General features: G+C 33.9%; 1 protein-coding gene across 1 annotated transcript; it reads left to right on the top strand.

Moving 5' to 3' along the window:
- The first annotated feature begins 4,368 nt into the window (after window positions 1-4,368).
- LOC122606447 (flavonol 4'-sulfotransferase-like) lies at window positions 4,369-5,295 on the top strand. The gene has a single exon (XM_043779305.1). The coding sequence runs from the start codon at window positions 4,369-4,371 to the stop codon at window positions 5,293-5,295; it is 927 nt and encodes a 308-aa protein (XP_043635240.1).
- The last annotated feature ends 10,091 nt before the right edge of the window (window positions 5,296-15,386 follow it).

The raw sequence follows: 15,386 nt of genomic DNA, 5'->3' as shown, positions 1-15,386 counted from the left end.
AATCAATCTAACTTGGTGGCAGTTTCTCTATCATGCAAGCAACTTGGAATGTCTCGCTCAGTGTCATTCCTTCAGCATGAATTTCATGGAGCATAATCTGCAAATCTTGAATTTGACTCATGACAGTTTTTGAATCAACCATCTTGAAATCCAAAAATTTAGCCACCACAAATTTCTTGGTGCCAACACCTTCTGTTTTATACTTTCGCTCTAACGACTCCCATAATTCTTTGGCAGTCTTGATTTTGCAATAAACATTATAAAGCGAGTCAACCAAGCCATTCAAGACATAGTTGCGGCACAAAAATTCAGAATGATTCCAAGCTTGAATCGCGCTCACAGTTTGAGCATCCATCTACCCTTCAGAGACTTGGGGAGCGGTTTCAGTTAGGAACCTCGCAAGGTTCAACGTTGTCAAGTAAAAGAACATCTTTTGTTGCCAACGTTTGAAGTTTCCACCATCAAATTTTGGAGGCTTTTTAGCCTGAGTTGCCACCGCAGTAGGCAATGGTGGAACCATCATGGAGGTAACAGAGACAGCAGATGTCATAATTGCAGACACATCAGGAGGTGCAGAGACCCCAAAACCAGAAGTGGGAGCACCCAGAGTGGGAATAGCAGAAAACATGGGTTGAGAATCCATTCTGAAAGACAACCGGAACAAGTTAATAACACGAATTGTTATTATACCAATCTGTTTAAGTTTGTTAGAAATAACAGTATAATAACAATATGTAATTCCTTAAATATATATATATATATATTACAAAACGATTAAATAATGATAAAGGAATTAAACAAGAACAGAATGGAGGAACTAAATAAAAGAGGCGATTTGAAAGCTCCCTGCAAAACAAGAAAATGTAATAACAATAAAGAAGAACCGGGCTTGTGTTTGACACAATTTCCTTAAACAGATTCGCCGTCTGTTCCCAGGGTACACCGGTTAAAAGCAGCGTACTGCCGGACGTTTAACACTTGCCTGAAAGACGAATGGAGCACAGGGATGGTTGCTGTTTCGTGACCGAAATTGCGGAGAATGTGTGTGTGGTATGAACGAAATGTATGTGTTGTTGTTGTATCTTTCAAGTCCCTGATAGGACCGTATATACACAAAATTGTAACTCCAAATAATTAACTAGCACTAATGGTGAGTTAATTATTTATCAGTTTCATGAGTTACAAAACTGATACTTATGACATCAGTTTCAGGAGTTTCAAAAGCTTCTTCTAGATCATTCTTGAACGGGTCAAAAACCGGGTCGGGTTTATCTCGGGTCGCAGCAAAAACAGGTCGCGCGTACACGCATTGGTTCAGAGAATTTTGACCAGAAACCCGTTTTCTGCACCCCTCCTGCGTGCGGGTAGGAGCCAGAGTAAAACACAACACAAGATCTTGACATAACTTAGACACCTCCACTTATAAACTAGTAAAAGTTTATATCCCACACCAATGTGGGACAAAGCTTTTCAACTCCAACTTATGCACCAAACACACAACTTTGAGACTCTATATCTCATTCACCTTTAACCCAATTTGGACGCATCTTAGTTTGTTACGTAGCCTTGGCCAGAGACTACAAAACCCACTAAATAGTTCGCGATATATGTCACACGACTATATATTTATTGATGTCCAAAGTGGTGAAAAAATGCACTTTTTCCCAACAGTTCGTTTGGAAAATATATGGGTGTTCATAGTCAATGGACACAATATATAACAACAAGAGATACAAAGCAAGATTGGTCACGGGTTTCCAACATAAAGAAGATGGTTGATTATAATGAAATCTTGTGTTGTGTTGTGATGATGCTACAATTTTTATAGTTAGACTATAAATAGTACTCGTAGTACATGTTGCATTCGTTTCATTTTATTCAGGGGAGAGCAAAAGTATTCAAATTCTGATCCGATACCATCCCGATCCTAGCCATATAAGTTTTATTTGTATATTCTCACAAAATAAGATTTTTTGTTTGTATTCTTTTGGAAGGGTGATGATAGAGATTGGAAAGACAACGTAGTACCAAAAGTAATTAAAGAACTTTTTTATTCTTGTATTTTACGAGAACATTATTGGACACCAAATAATCAAATATATTTATAGTGGACTATTAATAGTAATCCATGTTTTTTTGATTGTCATTTGTATTTCATTCCAAAACATTGATTTAAATTGCAGATTGTTTAATGTTTATTAGATTGGGTTGGTAGTGTTACTAGATCCTGTAAATTGGCCTACAAATTATTCATTCATAATTTACTTTCATGGATATTTTTGGGTCCTTAAAGCAACATATTCATTTACGATTAAATGTATGTGAACTGTTCAGTCATTTATAACAGCGAGCGCCATTAACTGACTGTTTCGTCTATGTCATGAAAGTAAAAAGTGCTTAGTTACTTGAAAGAGCTAGTTATTTGGCTCAGCAAACCTTCAAGGCTCAACGAAGTGACGTATTCTTGTTCACCTGTCCAAAAACTGGCACGACTTGGTTAAAGGCCTTGGCTTTTGCCCTTGGAATACACGTTAGACAATCACGTTCGTATTTATCAACTAAAATCACAAAGTTGTTTTGTATGAAAAATTTTATTCTTCAGAAAAACCTTAAAAGACTACTAGTGGCAAAAACTAAATAGATCCATGTCCATCACCAAATACACCTTTGATTTGCAATGATTACATTATGGACTATTAATTAGTTGACTAAAAATAGTAATACATGTTGTTTTCGTTGCCTTTTATTTCTATTCAATGCATTTCAACACAAATTAAGATCCTCTCAACTTCTTTTTCAACGTGCTATACTTGATCTTCGTATCCCAAACTTCAATTCTAGAATAAACTCATTTTTGAGAGGATTTTATCACACCAAAATTTCAACTCACCAAACACCAATCCATTGATGGTTGTTCTTTTAACTTCAACTTAAGTATGATAGATCATTAGTTCTTTATGATGAAAATTATTGATAAAGTTACCATATATACTAATAAATATACCATGGTTATGCATTACGTACGTATTTGTATAAAAATGAGTACATATAAGGTTGTCTCATAACTAAACTTAGGTATCAAATCTCTCACATCATATTATTTTAATTTCTTAAAACCTTTGAGGCCCAAATCATTTATCTTGAAAGAAATTTCATATTTATTTTAGATATGAGACAATCTTATGTGCAATCACATATCTATATGATATGTTATACAACTTGTATAATGTGGTGAATATATCAAAATGTGTTGTATGTTTTTCATCTCCTTTTGTGATGGGGTAAAATACTTACATAAAATAGAATGCTGACAATAAATGATTGATCAGGTATGAACAAATTTAACATGGGGGCCGTCTAAGTAGCTGCTTCCAACCTAATTTTTGTACAATGTAACTTTTATAAAATTTTAAGGTATATTTATAACTTTGTTCATATAAAACTAGTTCTAATATCCGTACGATGTACGGTATCTATATAGATTATATTATAAAGAAATTCGAATGTGTCTCATACATGATTCGTGAGTTTGAAATAAATTGTGGTTAAAGTATTTCGATGATCGAAATCGAAGCTACATTATAATAAACAGTACTAATAAATATAATATATGTTTAGAATTTTGGATTGACCTTACACTTTTACAACCACATCAAAATTGGAATTTGTAAACATAGTGGATGATAACAAATAATCTTGTAATTTCGGATCGTAAACTCAAATTTTTGTGTATGTTAATAACTTATTATAATTGATATAAGTAATAGGGGTTGAAGAATTGAGAAGGAAAAAAATACAATTTATTAATGAGAAAACGATCAATCAGATAAGGTTATAATGTCTTTTGTATTAATAAGACAAGAGTTCGAGTTTCATTCTAAGTCTAATAAGAAAATTGAATTTATATACAACTAAAAAAACTAATTTAACAAAATAAATAAATTCAAATGACACGTGTCGATCAAAGATTATGCTACATGTCGTTTTAAGAACATGACAATCACGTTTTAGTTTATTGGTAGACAGTAAATATAGGGTATAAATACAAATGGTAGGATTAACATTCTAAATTTGCTCATTCGGAATAATTTTTGTGGCTCAGTCTTTGTGATCAGGTGTTTCATTTATATCATGTTAGAAATTAAACTTGAAAGAATTATAATCTTTTTGACATAGTGACTTAGATAGCACGCATCGTTTGATATGTATTAGATTGGGTAGGTGGTGAAGAAAGATTGGGATATTGTCATTTGCTATAAAATCTAACTATATAAGTTATGTCTATAAATAGGAGTTTTGGGCAAATACATCATCCATACTAAAACTAGAGAGTAGAAACACATCTCGATTAACCATATAAGCCTCCCTATGGAAGAAATCTTGAAAACACTTCCACAACATACTTGTAGTTGGTTGAAAGGCAGGTGTACTTTCTACAAATATGAAGGCTTTTGGCACTTTCAAAATTTACTTGAAGGAGCCATTTTGGCTCAACAAACCTTCAAGGCCCGGTCAAGTGACATATTATTGTGTAGTTGCCCAAAGTCCGGCACGACTTGGCTAAAAGCCTTGGCTTTTGCCATTGTAACCCGAAATCAGTTTGATGAATCGTCAAGTCCTTTGCTTACAACCCTGCCTCATCTTTGCATCCCTTCGATTGAAAATATGATCCATGAGCCAATGAAAGAAAACCTCCCACTTGTGGCTACACACCTCCCTTATGCCACCTTACCAAAATCAATCCTAGCTTCAAATTGCAAGATTGTTTATATTTATCGTAACATAAAAGATGTAATAGTATCTTACTACCATTTTATGCCAAAAGTATCAAAATTGCCGGTGGAGGATGTGTCATTTGAGCAAGTATTTGATGAGGTTTATCAAGGCATTTCATGGGGTGGACCATATTGGGATCATATTTTGGGATACTGGAAAGCAAGTCAAGAAAGGCCGGGAAGTGTTATTTTCTTGAAATATGAAGATATGAAAAGGAACGCGAGAAGCAACGTGACAAGGCTTGCAGAGTTCCTTGGGTATCCCTTCTCGGCCGAAGAAGAAAAAGCAGGCATAGTTGAAAACATTATAAAGTTGTGTAGTTTTGAAAATTTGAGCAACTTAGAAGTGAACAAAAGTAGAAATCATCATCAAAATGAACCCGGTTTCATGGAAAACGAATACTTCTTTAGAAAAGCTACGGATGGAGATTGGAAGAACTATTTCACCGATGAAATGAAAAACAAGATAGACAAATTGATGGATGAGAAACTAAGTGGCACTGGTTTAGTCCTAAAATGAGAGCCTCAATATTACACCTATAAAATTTGCTTTATTTCATCCCATAATTTTGGGACTATGAATCATATATTTCTTCCCGAAAATTTTTGTAACATATATTTGTGGGAGCTAGCTATATATATCAATATATCATTGTATCATTATATATTTATAGGTAGTTAAGTTGATTTATCATTATCCATTATACTAATAACTTTACGTTTTGCAGTCGCAAGTTTTTCAAGGTACAACCAAATGCCTTAAACGTTATCAGAATTAATTACCATTTATGTTACTTATTTTCGTGTCTCGTCTACAAAAAATGGTCTTCATTTGATCTACAGAACTTTCCATAAACTAACTATTAGTGATCCTCACCAAAACTGTTAATAAACATTAAGAATATAATGTCTATATTCTAGCCGTTATGTATGGTCGATTAATAATGGTTATCAAATTTAAAATCATTATAAGTCGTTATAATATAAATTTGTAACTCGAAAGACGACGGATCTATACATTGTAGGGATATTCACCTCGATATATCACTTTGATGACTCGATATTCACTTTATAGATAAACTATGGAAACATTCACAAACCATTAATAGACTGTACGTCTGTACACATATATATTGTAGTCGAGCTCACTTTTATTTATGTCCATAGTCAGTAAGAAACTCACTTTATTATTTGTATATAATTTTTAATTTTCAGTTTAGACAATGTCTTTATTCGGAACTTTTAGGTCTATCCTAATAGGGAGCTTATCCAAGCCTCTTCCATACTGACTCAATGTGGAAGAGGTGTGGATGAGCTCCCTATTGGTATTTATAACATTCGTGAATTTTAACTCGTTTGACTTTTAATAAACGTGATTTAACATGGTTATTTGATTCTTGAACCGCTTGCCTAAATGTGTTAGGTGATTGGTTATTCTAGTAACTTAAATTCATTTAATTATTTATGAATTAGAAATGTGTATTTATGCTAGTCAAAACTATGTGAACGTATCGATTCGATTTAATTAGGACGTAAGTTGAAGTTTAATTTAACTAGAAACGTAATCGGATAGTCCATGGGTCGACACATGACCCATGAACCACCCACTTGACCCAACCTTATCCAAAAACCACCCAATCAATCACCCACACCCCTCTCTGTTCATTTCCTTCCTTCCTTTTCTCTCTCATCCAATTGAATGCAAGTATTCTCTATCTCCCTCCCCCTAAATTCTTTCATCATTAAATGTTGTTCATGTTAGTTTGATATTAAATTCATCATCATCATCATCATTAATACAACATATCAAAAGATCAAGACTTCAAGTGCAAGAAATTATCATTTATAGCTCAATTTCGGATTTAAAGCTTGTTGAAGGATTTTGGTGAGTAGTTAAACTTATCTCAAATTCATAATTTTATGTTTATAACTATGTTTTATACTAATCCTAAACATATTTGAGCCATTTTGCCAAGCCAAATTGATTATGGGTTAAATTTAGGGTTTTTAAATGAATAAATGGGTCAAAAATAGGGTTTTCATTTGTTTGTTGGATTGAGCCAAATTATTGTTATGGGTTATGTTCAAAAACATGTTTCTAGTCTAACTAAATCGATCCCTGGCCGAAATTCGAGTTGAAATGCATTAAATGCCGAAATTAGGGTTTATTGGACTAAATTACGCAAAAATCAAATTTAACACGAATTTGAGTAATGGGCTGGGATTTTTGTATGAAAACATGTTTGTTATGATATTATATGAGTAACAAAACTCAGGATCGGGCCTTGAAGCTTTCAAATCGTGATTTAACCCGAATTAGGGTTCTAGACTTTATATTTTTGGTCAAAATATCAATTTCTGAAATTAACAATGATTGTGGACCGAATTCTGAAAGGAACTGGTTTGCTAAAGTTCACACAAGTTGTCGAGACACAAAATCATGCTTCTGATAGTCTCAAATCGATCTCTTAGCTGCGAATCATGGTTCTTTGCTCAAAAGTCAAGTTTGACTTAAAAAGTCAACTGGTTCTTTTTCCTTAATAAACCCAGAAATTTTGCTTCAACCCTCGCCGTATGTTACGCCCCTAAGGGAGTAACTTACGCTGATCTCCAACATTAAAATGGACTTTACGCCACTTTTCTTCTATTTACGCCAGATTTCAAGCTACGAGACGCCAAAAAGCCCTTTTGCAGGCCACCGTAGGTTACGCCTGAACCTACTGTATCTTACGCCAGGTCACTATCACTCACCGTACCCTACGCCTAAAGTCACCGTAACCTACGCTCCCTATTACTTCTGCCGCCGTATGCTACGCCCACCACCACCGTACCTTACGGTGGTGGGGATTCTTTGTTTTCTCAGATTTCTTCTGGGTTTTCTTCTTCTCCTCCTTGCCCTTGGTCCAGTCTTTTGTGGGACCCTCCTGGTCTGGGTTGGGTCGTGTTCAGTCAGGAGTAAGTGAGAAAACCCTAACCGATGATTATTGTTGTGTTTTGGAAGAAAGCACTGTATGTATATGTATATATATATGTATATATATATAGGGGTTGAGTATTGTATTAAAGTAAAACTAATAAGACAAGATTTTGACCCTTATATCATGGTTAAATTGATGTACGAAGATTCATGAAGCAATTGATGCACGATAATTTTCGTGATGCACGATGATTTTCACTGAAAAAAAACCTATTGTTTTATTTGTTTTACTTTAATACTTGTTTTATTTTACCTAAAACCTATATATCTATATAGAGGTTGGGTATTGTAAAACAAATATTAAAATAAAACAATTAAGACAAGATCTTGACCTTTAGATCATAGTTAAATTGATGCACGAAGATTCACGAATCAATTGATACACGGTGATTTTCATGATGCACGGCGATATTCAGTGAAGAAAAACCTATTGTTTTATTTGTTTTACTTTAATACTTGTTTTATTTTACGTAAAACTTATCTATATATATATATATATATATATATTCACGGTTCCTTTTCTTTTTATTTATTTAGTTTCCTAGTTGGGCCAGGCTTCTAGGTTCTGTTCGGGCTTTAAATTGGGCTCATTCCTCAGTCCTTAAAATGACCTAGCCGAGTGGGATGGATGGTTGAAAGTTGAGCTCTCAAACGAACCATATGTACATGAAAAGGGATATGTAAATTGTCGAGTATTAATATACTTACTTGGTAAATACATTGATAAGTGATAAACAAAAGACGACAGTATATAGAAATATAATTATTACATATACAATAATCATCTTAATATACGTACTATATAAATGTAATGATAGGTCGTGGACTTTGAAGGTTTGTGACATTGTAACTCGACGGGTACTTACAACTAAGTTATAACTGGACGATATAAGGCAAAGGTGAGTTTCGTAGCCTCTACGCTTACTTTATTTGGGGTGGAAAGTGTACTCGTTCGTTAAATGTTTGTCGGTTGATGCGATTGATTATGATATTAAACGAGATGTTAGCTACCTAATTGTTTGCTTGTGACACGTGTTATTGAAACGTTTATTATATATATATATATATATATATATATCGAACATTATGGGTTGTTATGGATTGTTGAATCCACGTTATGGGTATCTCTATACTCACGTTATGGATTGTTGAATCCACGTTATGGGTATCTTTATACTCACGTTATGGATTGTTGAATCCACGTTATGGGTATTTTTATACTCACGTTATGGATTGTTGAATCCACGTTATGGGTATCTTTATACTCACGTTATGGGTTGTTGAACCCACGTTATTGAACGTTATTAATCCTCGTATATCGTTAACGGTTGATATCCCGACACATTTGACTTTCATTATTTAAACCTACCAACTCACCAACTTTATATTTACACATTTCAGTACACTTTTCAAGTGATCAAGTTAATCAGGGACGTATTGGATGATTTGATTGGTTGATGTATACTAGGTTTGGACTTGGACTATATCATGGATCCGTGATTCATTGTTCTCGCTTATGGGTTATGCTTAGGATCATATGCCATCTTTTGTACTCTCTTTTGTAAATGTTTGATGGTCGTGCTCCTTATGCATTTTTGTATGATCTCGGAATTGTAATTGATTCAATTGTATGGATTTCCAATCCTTTTAATTCATTTAGAATTGTCTCTACTTAATTTCCATGTTGTGTTGTGCTTAGTATGTAACCCTCGTGATTCCGCCTTGTCAGGGTGTTACAGCACCAGCTTTTCTCTCTCCTCATCCACATCTTCCACACTCACTAACAATAACACCTCTTCTATAACTTTTATTTATTTTATTTTATATTTATCCAAACAATAAATAAAACTATTATAAATATAAAACACTATATGAATTTAAAAACACACACACACACACACACATATATATATATATATTAAAAATAACTATATAGGTTTAAAGTGTTCAATTTAAACTATACTCATTATTTTTGTAAACTACTAAAAGTGTAAGGCTAAATATAACATATATTGAAAGTATATTCATCTTCTTCTTTTGTTTTATCTCGTGCACACACACACACACACACGTATATATATATACCCCCCCCCCCACACACACACGTATATATATACACCACACACACACACATATCTATATATATATACGTATCCATACAAAATACAATACATACATACATATATATATATAAACGGAAAAAAAGAAGAAGAAAGAAAACGTAGGCCCCACACACACTTGTCACTGCGCTTCGATGGATCGATGTCAACCGATGATGGGGTGTGTCGATGAGAGTGCTACCAATAAGGTCCTCATTGACGAGGTCATCAACGACCTGTTGATGAGCCTATTGGGAAAGACCTTAATTTTGATCTTTAAACTCATTATTTTTATTAAAACCCTTCTTTTTGTTTGTTTTGTATTTGTTAATTATCCCGACACCAAAGGATGATAAAAGTTGATTTTTACACAACATTTTTGTTATACACAAAGTGTATGCATCATATATACAGCTATAATATCCTATAATCACGTAATATATATATATATATACATATTCGGGTTATTGTGAGAACTAAAAAATTATCGAGAACTACGAGAACTAATAATATTCATTAGATTAAGTAGATCAAGGGCTAATGTGAATTAATGGCATTTTTGTATATAAATACATTTATTTAAAGAATATGAACGTGAAAAGGTTAAGAATGGAATTACAAAATAAAGGGAAAAAATGGACTATTTCAACAAGAAACTCTAAAAAAACGGCACACATGTTTAATATTCAAAGTTAATTTAATCATTCAAGAGTTTTTATATGCATATAATAATACATTTGTTTTTTTTTTGGACCACATGCTGTATGTATAACATATAAGGAAATAGTTAAAACTCATAATCTATTTTGGCATTTGACATCAAAGCCGTATACATATTTAACATATATTAATTTAATTACTTAATTGTTGTTAGTTTGTTACGTCATAAATAAAAAACATCAAATTTTCTTATACAGGTAACACATGTTTTTGTATGTGTTAATAGTGATAATATTGGTATACAGAAACATGTGTGCTTTATTTTATATGTATTAATAGTGATAATGGATTATGGACATATGTGTTTTTCGTTGTACAAGTGTCGTATAACTTTTGACATGCAATGATCACCCGGACAAAAAGAACATGTGTTTCGTTGTACAAATATGTGATATCTTTTAATTTGTTCATACGCTCATAGACACCCTAATTAAAAGAACATGTGTGTTCTGATGTACACATGTGATATGTGATAAATAGTATGGTTCGATGTACAAAAAGTGAATAGCTTCCCAAATTAATATGGGCTTACAGCATCCTTCAGATGACTTGGCATTAAAAAAGTTAGTGAACGAGATGAACGTGGGATTGTTTATTAAATGAATATTCTTTCGCTAAATATTCGTGGTGTCGCGGGAAGTGACCCAAACAAGTTATCTAAGGTCTCTTCCATGTTGGTTAAACATCATGTTAATTTTTGTGGTCTTCAAGAAACGTTCATGACGACTGTTAATCTCTTTAAAGTTCGTAAGCTATGGGGAAATGGTCATTTTGACTTTGCTAGTTCTTCAGCGAGGGGCCATTCTGGTGGGTTGCTCTCTGTTTGGAATCCAACTATATTTCGGGGTATTAAAGTTCATAGCTTCCCGCATGTCCTTATTGTAGAAGGTTTGTGGCTTTCTATTAATGTTCATTGCTTTATGATTAATGTTTATGCTCCGCAAGATGAATTGGCTAAAAAAGATCTTTGGAAGTTCATTATGCAATTCATGTCTAATAATGGTGATAACGCTATAAATTTTGGGGATTTTAACTCGGTAAGATGTACTGAGGAGCGTATGGGATCGGTGTTTTCTCATGCAAATGCGGTCGCTTTTAATGCATTTATCTCTGATTCGAATTTAGTTGACATCCCTATGGGACAATACAAATTTACTTGTATGAATCCGGGTGGTTCTTGTGGTGCAAAACTCGATAGGTTTCTGGTCTCTCGCTCTTGTCTGGATGTTGTTGACAACATTAAGGCTTTAGTGTTGGACCGAAATGTCTCTGATCATCACGCTATTTTACTTTATCAAAAGTTTATTGATTTTGGGCCAATTCCTTTCAAGGTTTTCAACTCTTGGGCGACTTTGGATGGTTTCAAAAATGTTGTTAATAACAGTTGGTTATCTTCGAAAAATGCACAGGGTTGTCCCATAAATCAATTTCATAATAGATTGAAGATATTGAAAGGTGATATTAAAAAGTGGAAGTGTAATTCTAACATGAAGACTAAGCTGACAAGTTTGCAAGATAATCTAGTTGCATTGGATAAACAAGTTGATGATGGGCTGAATGATGATTCATTTGGAACTAGGCGGGCAGATATTTTGCACCAAATTATGGAAATTGAAAGAATAGAAGCTCAAGACATACAACAAAAATCCAAAGTCAAATGGTGCCTAGAAGGTGATGAAAATACCCGTTTCTTTCATGCATATGTAAATAAATCTCGTAAGAGTTTGGGTATTCAAGGGATAAAAGTCAATGGTGTTTGGATAGATGATGGCCCAGATAGTGTTAAAACTGCTTTTTTGGATCATTATACGAGAAAATTTAAAAGAGGGCCTTATGTTAAATTGATCAATAGGAGTCAGCAGTTTAAGGCTTTATCTAATGATCAAGTATATCTTTTGGAGAGACCGGTAACTGAAGATGAAGTCAAGAAAGCGGTGTGGGACTGTGGCAGTGATAAATCTCCTGGTCCAGACGATTTTACTTTCGGTTTTATTAAAGACTTTTGGGATCTTCTTAAGGTGGATGTACTTAATTTTGTTCTTTGATTTTTTCAAACTGGTTATCTTCCGCCAGGTTGTAATTCTTCTTTTATCACCCTCATTCCAAAAGTTCCTAATCCTATTGTTATTGATGATTTTCGACCAATAAGTCTCATTGGTCTCCAATACAAGATTATTGCAAAAATTTTGGCTAATAGGCTTGCAAAAGGCATTGATTCGGTGGTGAGTCCTACTCAGTCGGCCTTCATCAAAGGTAGAAACATCCTTGATGGTCCTTTCATTCTCAATGAAATTCTAGATTGGTACAAGAGGAAGAAAAAGAAAGCCATTTATTTAAAGTTGGATATCGCAAAAGCGTATGACTCTTTAAATTGGGATTATCTTTGTACGATTATGGGTTTCATGGGATTTGGGAGAAGATGGATCAGTTGGATATCGGGATGCCTTTTTTCTAACAGATCGTCTATACTTATAAACGGTAGTCCCACTAATGAGTTTTCTCTGGAGAAAGGTCTCAGACAAGGAGACCCATTATCACCTTTTCTTTTCATCCTCGCTATGGAAGGTTTGCATGTTGCTATGGAAGACATGAAGTTATCTGGATCCTTTCGGGGCTTAAAAGTTGGCGTCCTTTCTATGTCTCATCTTATTTATGCTGATGATCTTTTGATTATGGCAGATTGTTCGGAAGATAATATTGTCAACTTAAAAATGATACTTGCTTGTTTCTTTTTGGCGTCTGGATTGCAAATTAACTTGCAAAAGTCCAGAATGTATGGGGTTGGAGTTAATGGGACTGATTTAGATAATTTTGCTAGACTTATGGGATGTGGTTGTGGCTCGTTCCCATTCACTTATTTGGGAGTCCCAATCGGCAGGAACATGAAATGATCAGATTCTTGGCTTCCAATTATTAAAAAATTTAAAAAGAGACTCTCTAAGTGGAAGGTCAATATGCTTTCTGTTGGTGGACGGGCCATTCTATTATCCTCGGTCCTTGGTGCTGTGGGATCTTATTACATGTCTTTGTTTCGTCTTCCTACAAATGTCAAGAAAACTCTTGAATCTTTACGTGCGAAATTTTTCTGGGGATGCAATGAAGATCGTAAGAAGATGCATTGGGTTAAGTGGGTAAATGTAATTACCAGTAAGGTGCATGGGGGGCTTGGCTTTGGTTCTTTAGACGCCCTTAACAAAGGGTTACTTATGAAATGGCGATGGAGGTATGTTTCTGATCCTAATACTCTTTGGGTCTCAGTTGTAAACAATATTTATTGACCTGACTCATTTTCTGATTGGGTTAAGCCGGGCTTCACCAAGTCCGGTGTTTGGCACAACATCAATAAAGTGGCTCGTGATCTTGATTCGGCTAGTATCATTCCTATTTTGTCTATCTCGAAAAAAATTGGAAATGGAAACAACACCTTTTTTTGGCTTGATGTTTGGAATGGAAATGACACTTTAGCTTCTAAATTCCCGAGATTATTCAGTTTAGAGCTCTCTAAATATGCTCTCATTTCTGATCGATGGAAGGATAATGCTTTAGTCTCTAACTGGAGAAGATAAGTGCGAGGCGGGGTGGAAGCTAGCGAATTGATTCAGCTTACAAACTTGTTATCTGCTACTGTTCTTAATGATGATTTAGATAAATGGGTATTTTCTAATCAAAGAATGAAAGAGTTTACTGTGAAAGGCATTCGTAATGCGATTGATGAGACTTTAGTGACTAATAATCACGGAGTGACTAGGTGGAGTAAGTTGGTACCTCGCAAGGTCAACGTTCTTGTTTGGAGAATCCTTTTAAATAGAATTCCCACCCGTGTTAATTTGGTTAATAAAGGAGTGGATATTCCATCTTCACTTTGTCCATTATGTGGAAACTCGGTAGAAACTTACGATCATATTTTTGGACAATGCGGGGTTGCTTCAAGATTATGGAGTTTAGTTACTAATTGGTTCCAAATTGCGCCTATTCCTCTGCAAGGTCCTGCTGATATCATTACTTATATCGATAACATGCATGTATCCAAGGATAAGAAAGATATTGTTGAGGCTATTATATATTGTGTATGGTGGTCGATCTGGAAATATAGAAATGAGGAGGTTTTTAACAACGGGAAGAATCGAAAGGAGTTCCTGTATGATCTCGTTGTTACCCAGTCCTATATGTGGTATTCGTGTAGATGCAAAAAGAAACGAATTTCTTGGGTCGAATGGCTTAATTGCCCTCTTCTTGTTCCGTAGTTTTGTCATGTTCTTTGGGGCTTATGTTTATAATTTATTTGTAATCTTGTACTTATGGGTTTTTCTAGTACTTTGTTAATATCCTTTTATTTTAATATATTGCCGTTAAAAAAAAAATTGAATAGCTTGAACATAAAATAAAACTTGAGAAAGATGTCATCATATAAAGTTGTTAATAAATTTATTAATTATATATCATGTCAACAGTAGGTGTGTTACGGTCTCACTCATATTGCAAAAATGGATAGACTTCAACTTAATTTTTGTAAGCGTTAAAGAATAAATAACCGATTGAGATATTTATGGAACACTTTTGTTTAAATTATTAATTATTTAAATTGATTTTATAAAAATACATGTATATCCTTATAGGTAAGAGTTTTCATAGTTCTTGACAAATTTTCAGTTCTCATTTTAACTTTTTACTATATTATATATATATATATATGCGTATGTCAAAAATATTTTATATAGGGTCAGATTTTTATAATGCAAGTTGTTTTTATTTTTAAATAACAATAATACAAGTGTTAAGTAATCCTGTATGGACACCTTGATGTGGATTGTGGAT

This window comes from Erigeron canadensis, chromosome 7 (genome assembly GCF_010389155.1).
Source record: "Erigeron canadensis isolate Cc75 chromosome 7, C_canadensis_v1, whole genome shotgun sequence".
Taxonomy (NCBI): Eukaryota; Viridiplantae; Streptophyta; class Magnoliopsida; order Asterales; family Asteraceae; genus Erigeron; species Erigeron canadensis.
This window is presented reverse-complemented; position numbering and strand designations above follow the sequence as displayed.